The sequence below is a fragment of the Danio rerio genome, chromosome 25 (genome assembly GCF_049306965.1).
Source record: "Danio rerio strain Tuebingen ecotype United States chromosome 25, GRCz12tu, whole genome shotgun sequence".
NCBI classification, from domain to species: Eukaryota; Metazoa; Chordata; class Actinopteri; order Cypriniformes; family Danionidae; genus Danio; species Danio rerio.
The window spans coordinates 18,201,342-18,221,932 of NC_133200.1; the positions used below are offsets into that span (position 1 = coordinate 18,201,342).

Here is a 20,591-nt window from a genome sequence, read left to right on the forward strand (position 1 = left end):
GTTCAGTGAACGCAAACTGCCGTAGTTTATTAAAGACGCAAACTCCTCACAGCATGACAGCTGCGCGCCTTCAGCAGACCTCCTCATTTCTGCAGCACGAGAGCTTGATGATTGTTTATGAGTGCCAAAAATGGCGGATCTGTTCGGCGAAATATCTGACTGCGTGTCCCCGCATCCCTAAGGACTGTTTGGCGAAATATTTGACGGCATATCAAACGACTGAAACGATATAACTAGAGAAATCTCCACTGTGCTGCTGAGTGAGAGCGTATGGCAAGCCGTTTTAGCATTTAAACCTTGTTCTGACTATCCATAAATATATTTCGAGATATCTCTAATTATATTTTGACTAGTCATAATTATAATTCGACTAGTCAGAATGACAATTAGAGATATCTGCAATTACAATTGTACTAGAACGAAATCAGATTGGAGATATCTGCAAATATATTATGACTAGTCATATTCCTCCATTGACTTCCATTGAAAAATATTTGCAGATATCTCTAAATGAGTTTTGACTCGTCAAAAATTCAATTCAAGATATCTACAACTGTAATTCGACTATTAGTAAATTAATTAGAGATATCTTCAAATATATTTGTAAATATCTCTAAATATGATGAATTAAAGATATCTCCAAATGTATTATGACCAGTAAAAACTCAGTTAGAGATATCTCTAATTACAATTGTGACTAGTCAAAACTCATTTAGAGATGATTGCAAATATTTTTCAATGGAAGTCAATGTAGGAATATGACTAGTCAGTCATAATATATTTGCAGATACCTCCAATCTGATTTCGTACTAGTACAATTGTAATTGCAGATATCTCTAATTATAATTCTGACTAGTCGAATTATAATTATGACTAGTCAAAATATAATTAGAGATATCTCGAAATATATTTATGGAGTCAGAACAAAGATTTAAATGCTAAAAAGGCTTGCCATAGAGAGCGCTTCTGAACAGCGCAGCAGCGATGACGTAAGCGTGCCGAGGCCCGATATGGTGTGAGCGCGGGCCGTCGGGGGAGACGGGAGGGGGGACAAGCGTGCTTTGGCCCGGTTCGAGGCAACTGTACCTAGTGTGAGTACGGCCTAAAACGCTAGTTGGCAGTGAGGTGTAAATGCTCCTCTGTGTCGAGTTTCTTCCCTGCTTTTTTTGCTTTTCCTGAACACTTCCGGGATGTACAAGTGGCTCAAACTTGCTTATTTTTATGGCAGGAACTGGCGGACGTGCAACAACTTTAACTATGAGGTAAACACAAAACAAAACTTTCCATCCAGAGCTCCTTCACAGGACTCCACACTTGTAAACAATCGCTACATTGGATTCACGCCATTCACGCGGCTCTCGGTCCCGCCCAGACTCGTCAGCGCTACAAAGCCGACCAATCACAGTACTTGCGCTACGCGTGGTTGCGACGTGTAGTTACATTTTTTGAGAGGTGCACGTCAGCGAAGGGCTATGCATCAGCGCCGTAGCATACGCCGGCGTTTGACGCAGAAGTATAAATCAGCCTTTAGACTCAAGTGGAAACAAAGCATTAATCATTTTACTTTTATCTTTGTTCGATTATTTTCATCTCTGCTGTAATTTATTTTGTGTGTGTGTATATAAAATAATGAATAAATATATTTATATTATAGTTTTGTACATTTGATTCAGAAGCACTCCCCTACAAAATCATACCAATCAATGTAAAGTTATGAATACCTTCCAAATAGAGTCATCTTCTGAAATTATATTCATATCACAATATATATCCCTGAAAAACAAAATATTGCAATGTCAGTTTTTTCCCATATCGTGCAGCCCTTTTTTGTATGCAAGAAGTCCTAGTGTTCATAGCATTGGGATGTATAATGCCTCATCCAGAATCACTTTCAATCCAACCTTCTTTTTTGCTGGTGGTAAATACGACAAATTCACATGACCAGTTTGACCATTGTGGATGTAGGTTCTTACTAGAATGACTAGGCTTTACCTGTGAAATTACAAAACAGTACTGTAAACTTTTACAGAACTTTTTACAGACATTTAGTTATTAGGAATCAACATAATTAGGAATTGTGTGTGTATAGGTGAAATTTTCCACTTACATTTTGGATCCCATGTTGTTCAGTCTATTAAAGTGACTTCTGAGTATTTGTTAAGAATGAATGAAGTATTTTTTTTTATTTTTTTTTTAGGGATTTATTTACAAAATTTCACCAAGGTGATTACATTTGTAAAATTTTGTTTAAATTTCACCATTTTCATGCTTTTATGATAGCTAGTACGATTAAAAGAACTTTGTATTGAAAACAAAATAAAAAAATGTCAAACTTTAAAAGTATGATGGTCTATAAAAGACGTCAAAAAGACAATAAGAAAACTAGATGTAATCGAAAAACAATATTAAACAGCTGTTTGATGTTTGTTTTACTCATTGTTGACAGACCTTAATGTACCAAACAGAGGAAATTAACCAAAGATTTCCAGATCAAAGTAGGCGAGACTAAAGTACTCGCTCTTATTAGTTGCTAACCTTTATCTCTTTTCTCTTTTTTCTGTGAATAAAGAAGATATTTTGAGAAATGTCCCCCCCCTACACACACACACAAACACACACACACACACACAATGGAAGTTTTTTTTTTTTTTTCTTTTTTTTTTATAGTGGAAAAATTCCTTTCAATTCCCATCCATAATTCTTTAGTAGCACCAATCGAGAGCAGTTGAGGTAGACTAAATAGGCATTCGACTTTAACAATCTCCACATTTCCATGCGTGCTTTAATCAGCATGGAGGCCTCAGGCACAAACCATACTACAAAGTGTGATTCTGAGAGCGTAATGGGATCTATGGCTTACATACTGTGAGTTCTGCCTGTGAATTCTCCATCACCATGGAGACTCTTTTCATCTGCGTGCAGTCTAGGTGAACGATTGGTTAAGCTTTCAGCAGAGCTCATTGGTTGTATTGGCTTTATGCGCTCCTATATCTTCCAACATTCTGTCGCTGAATCCCTTTGCTTATGCCCACATTTGACCCAGTCCATTATCTAAGAAGCCATCAGAAATGTATTGCACTTCCATAGGGGACCCATGGGCACTTTTCCAAAAACATGCCATTGAGGAGAAATGGCCACATCCTCTTATTGTTTGCCTAGACTTGTTCCATCTCCCTATCAAGCCTACGTTTCCGCTGAGTAATGACTATCTCCATTCAGGCTAAATGGCAGGTCATAAGAGCTCAGTGAAGAACGGCTGTTGTCTGAGCGTTCCTCAACCGTGAAAGAGGATCTCTCCCTGAAAAAAAGCTGTTCGGCGTGCTCTCGTGTCTTTTGAGGCCAAATCTCAACATCTTTTTAAGGCTTAAAGGCTCTTCCTTCTAGAGACGGACAACGTGGATTTATGATATTGATGGAATGGAGCCCAGAGGCTGGATTGCATTGTTATTTCTCAAGTCTATCAGCTTTTAGTCTAATAAGGTCATCTACGACATGAGCTCAAATGTTAATGTTGTTTTTGTGGGCCTATTTAGACAAAGGATTTGGACAGATGCGATGACATTCTGTTTCCTGTCAGAATCCCCTCCCTTCACTCTCCAGAATACAACATGCAATACCAGTGCAACAGCGTAAGCCTTGGCAATCAGCGAATGCAATAGCTTGGTAAGATTTAAATTAGTAAACAGCAGTGAAACAAACAAGTCTGTTTTTGCATGCTTTAATGCTATTAGTTTATTTCACGCTAAACCACTCACTAAAGAGTTTAGTGGGTCTCATGAGATTTTGTGGAATTTGTTTGTGACAGTGTTGTGATTGTTGGCTCGCTCGTCGGTTTTTGCAAGGAAGCTTTGATTAGTGGAATATGAAGCTGAATGATGGATTTATTCGCTCATATTTTCAAATCAGAATTTTGGGAAAGAGAAACCTGCTTCCTATTGAGATAGGATCCTTTAAGAGTGACCAATATGGCTTAATCTTACAATTCAGTCACAATCACATTTAGTAAAATTTGTATTATTTTGTCATTGAATGAATTAAAGTGAATAGGCAGAAAGAAAATGAGGGAAAGTTACTGAAGGAATTCTGAACATTTAAAATGAACATTTCTCTTTCATGATGTATTGCATTATGCATCATCAGCTGTCAGAGACTACATTAACATGGACATCAGTAATCGAATTATTTGCCTTAACCTGACAATAATATGATTAAGTTGTTTACATGAGGATGTTTCTTTCATGATCCTGTTTTACATGTTATTATAGCACATAATTCGATTAACATCATTGCGTCACTTAGGTATCCACATTTCCTTGAGTTTCATGTAATTTAAGGTGTTTCAGGTGCAGAGAATAGTGTCAAACAGCCATGTGTGTATGGACTATCCTTTCGCAAAATGTGGTGAAAATCTTAAACGATGCTAATAGTTTGATTAGGGTGTTTACATGTCTGTACTGCACTTCAATAATGCGACTAAAATCGGCATACTCCAAATGTCCTAATTGGATTTCTGTTTGGTTCGATTATTATTAATCCGATATTGCCATTTACATGGTAGACTCTTTATCTGAGTGTTTTCTTAATCATAATCAGATTATTGGTGTCCATGTAAACATACTCAGTGAGCATGGTTTATTTTTTCAGCATTTTATTAAAATTATTTGTTCATTTATGCTATTGTTCAATGTAATTTTATCGTTTTTTTTAATAATAAATGACCTAATATTTAGGTAGTGCATTTGTAATAATGATGAAGTACATCATTATTAAATGATAAATTAAATGATTTGTATTTAATTTAAAAAGAAATAAATGGTTTAATAATTTAACCGGTTTGCTATTGATCTTGTTAGTGTAAGTATGAATTTCCTCGGCTTCTGCACCAAATTAAATTTCCAAAAAGGAATTTTAGATTTATTGAATGCAAATTTAATGCAAATAAAGTGTTCACTTTAAAGGTGCTGTATTTAAGTTTTTGACTTTTCTAAAGCATAAAAATACCATTCTGCTTTTGAAATTGCCGTTCCGTGCTGGAAATCTGTCTTTGTTTTGGTTCTTTTAACCTGCCCAATGCCACTTACCAATTATTCAGCACCCCAGGTCGCCTTCATGGAAAACAGCGTATTTCATGCATTCATTTATTCATTCAGAAAGGCTCTCAAAGCAGGCGCTCGTGACCAAAATGTGCGCTCCGGTGGACAGTAGCAGAATCCGAAACAAGACGCAGATTTAGAGTTCCATGTGAGGTTTTTAATTAGCAAATGATATGAATATTACGAGCACAAACATTAGGTGAACATGTTACATTGTAACCATGTGTCCAAGCAACATGCTACGTGATGAGATTTGCAGTGATAAGCAATTCGGCTGTTTGCACCAGACAGCACATGACAGAAATTTAAATAAAGCCATTCAGAAGCACAGAATATGCACCCGCTCAGGAGGTGGTAAGGTTTACAATCTAATTATTACATGTTAAACCTCTGTAACATTGTTAAGTGTACATGCTGAATCACTGATAAGTGTTGGTTTTTGAGTCAGTTCTAAAGTTCAATTTCAAACAATTTGTTTTATTTTCATGATCAGTCTGCTGCTGCTTTCAGTACTATGGCAATAAATGTCATGTAAAATAGCATTCAAACCCACATTGTTTGTATTTAACACTGAACAAAGCACATGAGGTGTACCTAAGGTGATCATTGTCAGTTTTCTGTTGTTCCGCTGCAACCATGCCGTTCCTAATGTATCATTTTAAGTTGATGATTAGAACAAAAACTCCCTTAAATATGGAGAATATTCCGTCTCTTGCGGGCCATTGCTTTTATTTAGAACACAGCTTAAATCAGCCTTTTTGGTTGATCGCCAGACTCGCTCCTTTTGGTCCTCAATCTGGCAACCTGCACTTGCTTTTGTTTTGATCAAAGAATGCAATACCTAATTCAACCACTGGGTTTCAAACTTGCATACTGCACCTTTAAGTTAGAAATATATTTTTTTAAGGTCAAAAAGTTGGATAAATGTTCCATCTTTGTTCAATGTCACGCATATTTGCTTAAATGTCTTATTCTGACTAGCATTAAAACATATGAAAGTGGTCAACTTTTGTGGGGAATAAAAGCTTTTTGGTAATACACAGTGGCTCAAAGGCTTGAAAGTTTGTATTTTTGCATTGTGTGACGCTTAAAGTATGTCAATATGTCACCAAATGATTTGGTTTTAAAATGTTTTTTTGCAATTATTTTGTGTTAGTACTTGTTACACTGAATTACATTTTCTTCTGTATGTCATGATAAAAATCTTTGATAGTAATTTGTTTTTGTCCTAAACAGTCTAGGAAACCGTTCGATATTTGTCTGAAACACTCTATTTTATCTTCTATATTTCCTGCCAAAATTAGTGTACTTCATATTTTCTTTGCACGTTGCATCATTCTTCCTGAGTCTTCTTGTTATGCTAGCAACCCACCAGTCCCCGGTGACGCAAGCTCTCCTGTGGCCTGAACTCATTCAGATTCACATCTCAAGCCTCGTCCTTTCTCTCCCACCCCTTGCTGTGCTTTTCTTGCTTGACAACAGACGATTGGCTTAGCATCTGTTATTATGGCTCAAAAACTCCTGAGTCAGATCTGTTTTCAATGTGACATAGTGTTTCTCACCACCACAGATTACTCAGATACGAGTAGGAGTCCACCTTTCTCCCAGATTTGAGGAGAAAGCCGCTTACTGTGTCAACCTGCAGTGGGTCAGGAACTGAGGAAGTGTGATGTAATGATTTTCGTGAGTCACTTCCTGCATGTCTTTTTTTGGTTGTTTCATTGTAATCGCTAGTGAAAGTCTGAAGTAGACTGAGGGAGGGAAAGTTGTTGGCCGGTGTTTGTAGTAGCTGCTTGCAGTTTATTGCGGGTCCTTTTGAAGGGAAAAAATGTACTCATGTTGACGTTGTGCACTCAATTTAGCTTGGTGGCTCGTTTCCAGCATGTAAAACTCAGATGAAACAGTTGAAAACTTGGATGAATAACAGATAATAATAAAAATTGTTAAAAGATATTAAGTTAACAACAAATTATAAATGTTTAATTTATTAATGTTTCTTATTTATTGATGTTTAAGTGGAGTATGAAACTTTAAAATTTGAGGTGCTTTTTATCTTGTAATACGACATTTTGGAACTCAAAATACATTTTATAAATAATTTCAAATTAGTGATAATTACTTTTCATTTAATTTCTGAGGTCTTTTTCTTGACTTTCATTTTTTTTTTTGAGTTTATTTTATTTTTTATTTTTTTCAATGACTTGACAGTTATAGGAATTGTTGGAATTCTGATTTGCATCTTGCTATTGTGACATTTTTGTCTGAAAAAAAGTTTTTTATTTTATTTTAAAATAGACTCAGATTTATGATTTTTTTTGTCTCCCAATGCTCTCCAATTTTTTTTGTTTGTTATTTAAAGCTTCTGTATTTCAAGATGTGTTTATAATGTTGCAATTGAGTTTATAATGTGAAATTATGAGAGATAAACTTGCAGTTCTGAGAAAAAAATACCTCAGTATTATAAGATGTTGACTTAGAGGCTGTTCATAGACCATAAAAGATATGGATGCAGTATCCATGAAGTCACCCATAGGTTTCTGAAGAGCACAAATGAAGCTATAAGTGGGTATGGCGCCTAAAATCAATATGGAGCTAGGACATCAGAAGAAAGGAGTTACTCATCCCAATATGTACAAACAACAATACCTGGATATCAGAACTCAATATTCTCAGCACATACCAATCTTCACAGATGGTTCAAAGATGGAAAGTAATGTAGCAGCAGCAATGGTGACAGGGGAACAAAGTCATAGAATCAGTCTGCCTAAAGAATGTTCCATATTCACAGCTGAAGCCCGCGCTTTACTTTTAGCATTGGAGTATATAGAAAATCCCCATCAAAAGAAATCCATCATTTTTACAGACTCTAAATCATGCCTCCAAGTTATGGAATCTTCAACGAATGATCATCCTTTGATTGACAATATTTTAACTAAAGTTCACCAACTACAAAATCAGTTTTATCACATCATTTTTTGCTGGGTTCCTGGACATGTCGGACTTTTAGGAAATGAGCGAGCTGATGCAGCTGCTAAAGATGCTTTGAAGCATGTAGTGAACAAATGCCAAATTCCTCCATCAGAGATGAATCCTTTTATCAACGCTTACATTTTAAACAAGTGGCAAAAGGAATGGGATGCATTAGAAAACAATAAACTACATGAAATCCAACCTGAAGTTTCACACAGAATTTTAAGACATTTTAAGAATCGATTTTATCAAGTACCAGATGTCGTATTGGGCATACAAGAATTACACATGGTTTTTTGCTCCAAGGTGAAAACCCTACTCAGTGTTTGTGCTACAAAACTCATCTTACTGTAAAACATATTTTACTGGACTGTCCTGCTTTTACTGATTCCAGAAGGACTTTTTATGAAATGAACTCTTTTAAGGACATTTTTGACAAAGTGAAACAAGAAAAGATTTTAGAATTTTTATCATGTATTAACACAAAAAATCTTATTTAATTTATGTTTTATTTTGTTTGTTAATTTTTAAATTGTATATTTATTGTTGAAAGATTCCTGCCATGAAGATAGCCTTGGTTGCTGACATGGCACTAAATAAAAAAAAAAAAAATACATAAGTGGGTATGGCCTACCGTCAACATTTGGTTTGCATGTCATCGCGCCAACCGGGGGATGCCAAACAAGGGCAAAGAGGTGGAGCGTGACCGGAGCTACAGATGCCTGCTAGACATGACCGCTGAATCGCAACAATATTTCATCATTTTCCTACAAGTACTGTTTACTAACAAGACAAGAGCGCCAAATAATTGTCTTGCAAATGTAATACAGTAATTTTTTTATGAATGTGTGTAAACAGACCAAGCATCTTTTCGCAAATGTTGTCATAGAAAACGTTTTAAAAACGCAGAAAATTTTGGTTACATTGTTGTCATGTTAACAAAGTTGTGAGCTATAAACTCAAAATTGTGAAGAGAAAAAAAGTCTAAATTGAAAAAACTTTTATTTTTAATATTTGATCAAAACAAATTTTCCCAATAAACCTTTCAAGTAAACTGTACTTTTTGTAGTTAAATAAAAACTAAAAACCTAATATTTTAAAGTCAATGAAAAGCTGTTGCTATTAATAATCTGAATTCTCTTCCAATCCAAATTTTCCCAGCATGACGGCTAGTTTAATGCTTTTGATGTAGACGCAACCATTGGCACTCAAATGCTACTGTTTCCCACAAGTGGTCTCCAACACAAACACTCTTCCCCTCCCCCGCTCACCTCACGTCTCGTACCCTGGAGCCCAACCAAATCTAACCTCACATCTGGAGCTCTGGTTTAGTCGGGCCTGTCTGGGGTTAAACATAATCGACCGTAGATGACCCAGTCTGGAGTTACTCTTCGGTCACTGCAGAATCGCTTCAGTCTTTGGATTCACAATCGGCTTTCAAGCATGGAAGGGAATGTTTTACATACAATTCTGCACTGCTAAGTTTGTTGGAAACGTCCTGTTGTATTTCAAGTAAATGATTGTTTATATTGCAGTGTTTCCCCACAGACTTGCACTATTTGTGGTTATTAAAAGCAAAAAGAATATATTGAAAATGTGGAAATGCCAAAAAAATGTTTGTTTTGTTTTTATATCTACATTGCATTCATTCATCAGGCAATGTAAGGAAACTCTGTTTTTTTTTTTGTACAGGGCAATTCACACACATTGTTTATTTCTGTGTTTCTCTTATTTCCCAAGTAATGTGAATTTAAATTTTAGCGTCTTGCTCTTTAACTTATCTTTTTTGATCATCATTTGCTTTAGAAGTATATTAATGGCCGCCCAAGAATATTTGGTGACATGTATTTTTTAAATGTGACCATCTTTTTAAGCTTTTTTTTTTTTTTTTTGCTCTCGCCCTACACGTTTCCTACTTCTCTGCAGTTACCCACATAGATGCACCTTTTGGGGACTTAAAATCTGTCTGTTTCAATACATAAATACATTAAAAAGGACATCATTAAATGTTTACAAACGTGTCGATTGTTTTAACTATGCGTGTCTTTAACTTGTTACCAATAATAATGTTACTAATATGTTTAGTGGGGCGAGGCAGTGGCGCAGTGGGTAGTGCTGTCGCCTCACAACAAGAAGGTCGCTGGTTCGAACCTCGGCTCAGTTGGCGTTTCTGTGTGGAGTTTGCCTGTTCTCCCTGCCTTCGCGTGGTTTTCCTCCGGGTGCTCCGGTTTCCCCCACAGTCCAAAAACATGCGGTACAGGTGAATTGGGTAGGCTAAATTGTCCGTAGTGTATGAGTGTGTGTGTGGATGTTTCCTAGAGATGGGTTGCAGCTGGAAGGGCATCCGCTGCATAAAAACTTGCTGGATAAGTTGGCGGTTCATTCCGCTGCGGCGACCCCGAATTAATAAAGGGACTAAGCCGACAAGAAAATGAATGAATATGTTTAGTCTCGTTAAAATCTCAAGACAGAAGGACTTTTTTTTTTTTTTTTTTGTATATGTCACAGGTAATTTGTGAAATCCGGCTACTTTATACATTGCCTAGGGCACGGGTATGGTGCGTGGCTGGCACAGTCACTGAAACCGACGGTGACTTACACTTCTCGAAAAATGTTACTACACGTCGCAACTGAACGTAGCGCATGCTCTGTGATTGGTCGTTTTGGTAGCTGTGATGAGTATGGTTGGTGCTGATGGCCCCAAGCCCGATGGATTGAGTGTTTATAAGTGTGGAGTCCCGTGAAGGAGCTCCAGATGAAAACTTTTGTGTTGTGTTTACCCTTATGATAAAAGTTGTTACACATTCGCCGGTTCCTGCCTCTGAATGAGCGAATTTTTGCTACGTGTACATTGATTAAAAGATAAAACACCCACAAAGAAACTTGACACAGAGAAACATAAAAGCCTACTGCCACTGCTACTGTTTCAGAAGTGCTATTGGACAACAACATAAACAGCACGCAGAAGTATAAATGCACGGCTACGCGCAAGACAGGCGCCGTGGGTCACGACGATCACTCGGCACAGAAGTATAAACCAGCCTTAACGTTTCCCCATGAATTGTTGTGTGAACATGTCAAAAGGGCGTGTAGTGCTAAGACAGGAATCACAACGTTGATATGCAACGACGGTTATACGATAAATTATCTTAAATAAGAGCCAATGCTGCTAAAAACTGTTTTGTTTATTTATTTATTTATTAACCGAAGCCAGTTACCAAATCTTAGTGGACGAATCAATAAAGGCTTTTGTTGTGATGATCTGACACTTTGCCTGAATGATATTTGTGATTCTATAATGCATTGGAATTGTCTAGAATGCCTAAGAAAAGTATTCATAATCTTTACAAAAACTCATATTTTATACTTTGCGTAAAACCATCAAGCATTTTATACATTTCCAAGGCATTCTATACAATCCCGGGATTTGACAAATTGCCAGTAAAATGTATAGAACTTATAGACTTATCATAGACTTATGTTTTAGAATCATCTCCACTCAAACTTCTTGGAAGATTTGCGTGTTCCACTGATGTTTTCCATTTAGGATTTTTTTTCTTAGTGTATATAACATTTAAAAAATGTTCGGACCTTGTTATCCACCTAAACATACCCGTCACGTTTCACCATTTTTGTTATTACATGATCTGTTGAAGCAAAATCACATGACTTTTTTTAACGCGAATGCTGGAATTTATTTGGTTAAATCCGTTTCCGTCGTAGCATAAATAAAAAGTTTATCCTACTCTGTATGCTCATTTTCAAATTTTATGCACATTTAGGTTTTTTTTTATATTATTATTATTTTAAAATTTTTTATATTCCAAAATGTGCATAAAAATAGGTGGATGGAAACGCAGCTACTGTATTGCACCATCAGACTATTTCCAGCTATTCAGGCATTCTCTGTGTGAAACCCTCGTTTGTTTGGAGCACTTCATTCTGGGTAATGTAACACTCAAACCAAGGAGTTAGCGAAATTGCTTTCTTTGGCAACGCTTAGCAAAACCCGAGCCAAAAAAGTGTGCGAGGCCTCATTACCTGCCTGGCTAATGAATCTGCACTGAATGCCAAGAACTGGCTCGTCATATGACTTCCTGTGAAACAACATGCCTTTAAGCTAATTGGAAGGTGCGGTGTGGAAAATGTAAGAAGTGGGGCAAGCGGATCTTGAACGATAAGATGCGTGCTGGCAAAGCTACTGAAAACTCTGGGTGTGGGGAAATGTTTTAATAAGCCCGTTGTACAAGTGCATGCTGCTTTGTGTATTGTTTGATAAGCATGTAGAGACGTATATTTAGCGTTGGCGCTAAATGCAGTTTATAAAGAGGCTGTGTTATACAACATCATGGCCTTCTTTCTCAAATAAGACGAATGTACAAGATGCTCAGTTAGAAATTGCGAAAAAAATAACCAATCTGTAATCAGGAAAAAAATAACACAATTGTAAAAATAATCATAATTATTGCTAAGTTATAATAAAGGCCCACACGCAAAAAAAAATGTCAGCAGATTCTGTCTGGGCCAAGTTATAATTATTAATAAGTATTGTTAATATTGTTGATGTTAATTAGCTTAAATTTTTTCCTTGTATTAGTTTTATCATGCATAAGCAAACTGTAACTCTGTTTTTTTATTGATGCATATTAGTCAGAGACTTACTGTATTAAATACAAAGAATCACAAGACACCAACTTTTTAAATCTAGCAGCAGAAAAAAAATTTGTTACCTCAGTGCAATACAAGAATTGCATTCAGGAGGTTCGCAACTAACTTGCATTTCCCTGACTCCAGCATATATACACAACTGATATTAACAACTGGAGTTTTGGTGTAACGTCACTCATTCTGCAGTCCTTTGGGTATTGTACCCAAATATACTTCCTCTTTCTGCAACCCTTCTCTGTTCCTTGTGACATTCACATTAAGCAATACAATATTATGTTCTTGCATCTAGAACAATATAAAAAACACAAAACACTGCAAAAAAAAAAAAAAAAAAAAAAAAAAAAAAAAAAAATATATATATATATATATATATATATATATATATATATATATATATATATATATATATATATATATATATATATATATATATATATATATTATTGCTCTATGGCCTAATCTTTAATCTATAATGTTATTTTATATATATAAATGTGTGTGTGTGTGTGTGTGTGTGTGTGTGTGTGTGTGTGTGTGTGTGTGTATAACAATATATAAAATAACATTATAGATTAAAGATTAGGCCATGCAGAAATAATATATATATATATATATATATATATATATACATACATACACACACACACACACACACACACACACACACACACACAAAGATGCAAAGGGTACAGCAGTATAAAATTTATTATTTTTTAAAAATTCAAGAAAAAAAAGACAAACAAACATGCAGATTTCTCTGTGCTCTCCTTTCATAACTAAGCCAGGAGCATGCATAAACTTTTTTTTTTTTAAATTCGACAATTAAAAATAAATAAAGTAATGTTCATGTTTGTCAATGATGCTTTTTATAGATCAAAAATAGCAATTAAACATGTTTGTACAAAATGTTTTCCAATAAATACTGAAATTCAGCTCTGCCTTTGCAAAAATGTAAATAGCATTTTACTATGTAGGTAACTGGAAAATGTTTTTAGCTAAAAAATTATAATGCTTCACAATATTTCTGTTTTAACTTTTATTTTTGTAATTGTAAATAAATGTAATTTTGGTAAACATGAAAATACCAAACTCAAGTAGCTATTGGTCATTGCACATCAGAATCATTTTGTTTCCCCAGAAAACTATTTTATGTTGTAAGCATCCATTAATGTACGTGTCTGTTCTCTTGCAGCTGTGTCGAGGTTGAAGAGCACTATGCTGTGGACATTGACGTCTACCACTGTCCCAACTGTGATGTCCACCACGGACCCTCTCTCAGTAAGTCTCCTCTTTTTAGATTGTTTGATTCCCCCTTGCCACTTTAATTTTAAAAAGCCCTGCAGATTTTTCTTTCCCCTGTTGAGAGTTTGTTACAAACCTAATTATCAGATGACAACAAAATTTAAAGGATTAAAACTTTCTGCTCTGCTGAACCGTTTTGATCAACACAACAGATGTTATGGTGGTGTTGTTGCTGTGAGGCCAAGAGTATTGAATTCTCCTTCCCTTGTTTTTACAGTGAAGAAACGGAGGAATTGGCACAGACATGACTACACCGAGCCAGATGACGGCAGTAAGCCAGTGCAGGCTGGCACCTCAGTTTTTGTTCGGGAGCTGCAGGCCAGGACCTTCCCCAGGTACGTGTGCCAAATTTGGGAAACCAAAACCATCATGACAAAGCACTCCAATGCTCGCTGTCTCTAATGATGCCACACAAAACATATGTGCATAATAAAAAAAGCAGCGTCACTCACCTGAACAATTTGATTGTAAATCACAGCACTCATCATCAGTTTTGACTGTCTCATGTATTGCCATTTGACTCATGTTAAAAACAACCAAGTATTGAGTACATCTTAAATTAACTAGTTACAAAGACAGGGTAAATGCCTGCAACATTACTGTAGGATTCAAAATAGTCATAATAGTTTTTTTTTGTTTTGTTTTCAATCTAAAAGATTTTAATAAACAAATAAACAACCACACAACTGTTGTAAAATGAAGTGAACAAAGGACCAGGGGCCTCATGTTTCAATGCTGCGTACTTACAAAAACTTTGCGTACGCCAGATTTCATGCTCACGTTTGGATTTACTAACGTTAAATGAACGTGAGAATGTGCTTTGGTCCGCGCCAACTTCATGTCTGGCATACTTGCATTTCTTGTATGTTTACTTGATTTCCATTGGCAACTGCTAGAGGCAATTATGTTGAATTGCACACTACATAGTATCGCACCAACACATGCGAAAAACATTGCTATCAATTTAAAATTGATAAAGTGGGTTAATTGACACAATATAATTTTTTTTTTTACCAATTATATGATTTAGAACATATAAAAGCATATGCAAATGTATACAACCCTTAGTCTATGGCAATGGCAGTGTTGGCCTTATTAGAGGACATTGTCAATGGTCGAATCCGAAGGCTCCAAGGTGGCAAGGTGCGCGATGGATGGCTTCTTGGTGATGTGTTTAAAGATATTATTCCAGCTAAGTTAATATTTTATTTTATCAATTTTAAATGAGCGCAATTATTTAACTGAATATCAGGAGACCGCGGTTATCCATTAAAGACATGGCTTTTAACCCCCCACAACAACCCACAAACTGACAAAATTAGTTAAAATTAGATAAAATTATCCCCATTCTCGCACTCGGCTGGTTTTAGAGCGGGCGATTGGGCAGCTGAAATGCTAGTGGTGCTGCCCTGAGAGCGAAGGGGTGTTGCTTTACTGCCCTAACAAAGTGTTCCTCTAATACATCTGTGTCTCCCACAGACACGGATACTACTCCAGACAGTAAAGTGTTGCTCACAATTGAGGTAACTCTCTCCTCAAAGGGTGTTAGTTCAGCATCCCGTGGCCTCTCCTCTTCGGTCCACACTTTGACGGCGCGCCGCTGTTCTCCTCTTAACCTGCACCTTTACATTAGACCATTTCTTTTTTAATTCAATCGCAGTGTGATGTTCAGACCTCACTGTGTTACCTGCATCAGCTAAACTCTCCCACTCTATATTTTTTCTTTTGCTATTAATTCCGGAGGACAAACTGGCAAATAACACAATTTTTCTCCGGTTTACCTCTGATAGGAGCATCTCCAATACACATTCTGTGAAGTTTCTCTTATGCTCACTTTTGCTATTGCTTTTTCGTTTGGTTTTGCCAAAGTGTAGTCATTAGCATATTTATTAAGGGGAGGAGGTAAGGAGGGGTTTTGCGCTCATTCATGTTGCGCTCAATTTCACGTTAATTTCTATATACAAAGAAAATATGCGGGGGATTTTGCGTATAGTGTTTCATACATCTGATTTCTTTACTGCGTACGCACATTTGCAGCTTTGTCCATATACAATGTTTTAGTATTAATTCAACGCAAGTCTTTGTACATGAGTCCCCAGGTTCTTACTGTTGTAGTCTAGAACCTCTTTCAAATGAAACTAAGGCCTCATTTACACTAATACGTTTTAGTTTTGCTACTGTTATGCCTTCCGCCCACACTACACCAGAGTTTTCAAGCCCTGAAAACATAGCATTTTGAAAACGATGAAAAGGCTGTTTTGGTTTTAAAACGCTGCTGCCCCGGGTCAGCGTAGAGGGGGTAAAATGGAGACTTCTGAAAACAAAGGCAAGGCTGCCGACATTCACGCTGCCTGATTGTGTAGTCTACTTGATATTGAGAAAAAGTCCCAAAAATCAGACTTGCGTCTTTTCCCTGAAAGTTCAGACTTATAAAATTTATAACGAACTCCCAAGGACATGATGACATGTCGGGTAAATCTTCAAATGTATTGGCAGTGTACTTTTATGTTGTCATTCACCCTGGCTATCTTAACAATAAAATGAAAACATGCCATAAAGCACGGTCTCTTTTAATTACTATATTAACAACTTAAACATAACATACACCAAAAATGTTAAGGCATCATGTATATATTTATATGCCCGACATCTTCACTATAGTAAAACTATAACAAATTGGAACCTAATTAATACCTCTTCATTTTCATTGTTAAATATGAAACATTTGGCTCACTGTGTGGTTTCAGCAATATGTGCTCAAGATTATCAGAAGAAAAGCATGGTGAAATATGAAATAGCTGTCTCTTTCGCTGAATATAATAATCATAAATAATTATTAAAATATAAAGTACAATACGTTTATAAAGTATTGGAAATAAAGGCAAGTAATTGGTCAAACGTGCAGAATCAGTGTATGTGATTACATATATTAAAGGTATGCTAACATCCTTGCGCTCAGTCAAAACACAGTTCCTGAGAACAAGTAGGCTTATAGATTTAAAAGACTGACTTGTTAGAAATAGGTCTACTACACAAGATGAATTTTACATTGCGTTTAACACCTACAGAGAGATGAGATCCAGCGGCAGATTTGTGGCAGACGTTCCGCTGCTCTCAGTCAGGCTGGTGTGCTCAGAGCTCAGATGCGAGAATACGCTGAAGCAGCTTTCAGCGCATGCCAGAATGCGTGTATAGTCATGTGATGTGTGTTTTCGGTGGTGTAGTGTTGATGGACAGTTTATCAGAAACGTTAGGTGAAATGTCATTGTGGACGTGGTTCGTTTTCATTCTAAAACACAGTTTTAAACCTAAAACGTATTAGTGTAAACAGGGCCTAACATTGATACTTATAGATACTAATAGATATGTAACATTGATAATAATAGATATGTAATATATTCGAATCTACTTTATAATAGAGATGCATGAAAACTAAAAATTCCAGTTGCATTTGGCTGAAAATGCTTTGCAATAGTTATTTTAGTTAGAATTAAAAATAATTATCGTTAGTAATTTTGTAAGATTTTATGTAACTTAACTTAAATTATAGTGAATTTTAAGAAATGCAAGGCAATAAAATAAACACATCTTATTGACCGTAACATCTAATTATTATCAGGCATTAGTGTTGAAGTTATCAGAAACTATATTGAAACTGTTGTTGGTCTGCTATACTTGCTGCAAAAGATGGACATACCAAAACATACAATACAATTTAAAGTGGATATGTATATGACAGTATATGACTCGCTTCACTTGATTCTATGCCCATCTGCATGATCAAACTATTATCTTATGTCAGATCAGATCACGAAATGAGTCGAGAGGCATCATGTAGTGAGAGTTGCCATGACAGCACAGTTGTGCTACTGCAAGCAGCAGGAACTAGTATACTACATGGAAATGTCTCGTCGGCATGTTATTTCAGTGGACATATCTATACATGTACTGAACATGCTCAAAAGAATAGCAATGTATGTGGGTACATCTGGAAAATATACAGCTATATTGAACTTTGACCATGGCCTGCATGCAAGTTAGTTGACAGTACAGCAACAAACCACGCTGAGGCAATGTGGCACAACACAGCATTTCTTCCATTCGTCTGAAAAATGAAAATGTTTTAAGCTGATAATTTTCATTGCATTTCTATTTAATGGACAATTGAAAAACAATTAACAACTGAAACTGGAGTGCCAAACTTCAGAGCTTATACATCTATGTCTACAATTAGATGCTTTCTTAACTGCTGTTTTCTCACCCTAATCTACATTTCTCTTGTGTTTAAATCTGCAGTGGAGATGAGATCTTGCAGCCAATGCATGGCGGTCAGGTCACCCAGAGATATCTGGAGCGGCATGGCTTCCGCTATCCCATCATTGTATCCAAAAGGGAAGAACTTGGTCTCCGGTTACCTCCGCCGGATTTCTCCATCAAGGATGTCGAGCGTTATGTTGGTAAGTAGGGAAAGTGAAATAAACTACTGTCATTTCTCTTCCACCTTTACCCAGTGTGTTCTTTGCTGTGGCCACCTGAGCAGCAGCGTTTCATGGGTTTAAATATTAATTCCATTAAGAGTTGTCTCTGTGTAATGGAGTTACATTACAGGCCAGCCATTGCAGAGATCAGATGGTAATCTTAGGTGAGTCAGATGGGTCTAACCTTTTAGCAAACATTAATCAAGCCATAATGAAATAAGAGTGCAGATAAAAGTGGTGTACCTTACAGCAGCCTTGCAGGCTTCATCTCATTGAGAGTCTGGTCTTTATAGTTTCCGGTTACACAGCCGCGATATCTTCCCCGCTGAGCTTTGTCTATATAGTTTAGGTTACAGCTCACTCTTCTGTCTTTCACATTTGTGTGTATAATGCATTGTTATCATGATACACGCCGTGATCAGCTGCTCCATTTGGGTCCCGAGGTGGGAGTCTGCGCCCCACTGGGAATGGAAGTGTGATTATATTGCACATACAGCTAGGTGGCAAAAGGTTTGCTATTGTCACACCTTCCAAGCCAAGTTTACATCTGGTGTTAGGATGAGTTTTGGTCAATCGGATTACAAGTTGTCCAAAAAAAAAGACTTTCTTTCAGGGGATGGCCCATGGGCAGGTGGGTATAGAGAAGTTTTTTCATCTTTAAAACTAATATTGCAAAAATAAGCTTGCACTTTTTGTATGCTAGAGAAATATTTCACCCAAATATGAAAATTTACTCACTGTTTACTCTCCCTCTAAGGGTCCCAAAACTTTTTTTGTTGTTGAACACAAAAGATTTTTAAAGAAAGCTAAAAACCTTTTACCATCGACTTCCATAGTAGGAAAAACAAATACTATGGATGTTAATGGTTACAGGGCTTAAATTTATAATATTATAAAAAAATTATTTTGTGTTCAACAGAGAAAAGGGTGAGCATAAGATGACAGAATTGTAATATTTGTGTGAACTATGCAACGATATCTCCCAGCAATTCGTAACATTTTAATTTAGTGGCTAATTAGTATAGTAGTAGAGTTTGTACAATCTCATTCGAACAATTTAGTATGATTTGTTTGGGGCTACGCCTCCTTTTTAAAATCGTACATTCTCAACTGAACTTGTATGAGTTCATACGGATTAGCCACTAAACTGACTTAAAATAATTGCGTTCCTTCATGAGATCAGGCTAAAACTATGCAATTATTCAATAAGAAAAACAGAAATAGATACAGAGAACAGTTTTTTTGTTTCCACTAAGGAACCGATCACAGCAAACACGCTTTTTGCGTTGATAGTAGGGCTGTGCAATTAATCGAAAATTATGATTCGATTTTAACGATTATGAAAAAGCATTAATCGAGATAAAACGATTATTGCATCATATACCACCCTCTTTCCAGTTGCACACATTTGTTGCTATGCAAAGCTCAGTTTCACATGAACATTACTAAAAGCATGAACTGTAATGTATCGTTTAAAGCATGGAATGCACATCATTCATTAATGTACATTTGAATCATTCATATTTTTAAAAGCGCGAATGAGATTACATGCTGTTATGTGTGCGTGCTCAGCCTCAGAGAAGAGCAGAGCACACGCATCTAAAGTCATCTTAATGTAAGCGCTTTAATGGTCAAATAGGCTTCAAAACAATGTTTAGAGATTTATTTATATTAACCCTCATTTGTGTATTAAACAAATGGGTTGAGATTCAAAAGACATGTAAAAGAGAAACCATATAAGCTCTTAAAATGTCAGTGCACAATTACTCACTGCTCTTGACTGAAAGACTTTTGTAGCTATAATTTTTTTTCTTACTGTGAAGATGCTTAAAGCACAGTTTGCTTCGTATTTTTATTCTATTGTATTTATTTCCCTTTCCTTATTTACAGGGAGGAAAATGACTGTATATATATATAAATATATATATATATATATATATATATATATATATATATATATATATATATATTGCTTAAAAGGGCTAATAATATTGACCTTAAAATAGGTTTCAGAATATTTAAACCTGCTTTTATTCTAGCTAAAATAAAAACAAATAAGCACACAAACTATAATTTTGAC

At 36.0% G+C, this 20,591-nt stretch overlaps 1 protein-coding gene across 3 annotated transcripts in view; it reads left to right on the forward strand.

Moving 5' to 3' along the window:
- kdm7ab (lysine (K)-specific demethylase 7Ab) overlaps positions 1-20,591 on the forward strand; it is a 64,702-nt gene that overhangs the window by 13,517 nt on the left and 30,594 nt on the right. For all 3 annotated transcript variants that reach the window (XR_012399872.1, XM_005174322.5, NM_001202419.1), the window contains 3 exon segments: positions 13,924-14,009; positions 14,251-14,368; positions 18,330-18,490. Coding sequence is in view for 2 of the 3 variants with exons in the window: in XM_005174322.5 (XP_005174379.2) it covers positions 13,924-14,009; positions 14,251-14,368; positions 18,330-18,490 (365 nt within the window). In the remaining variant the exon portion in view is untranslated.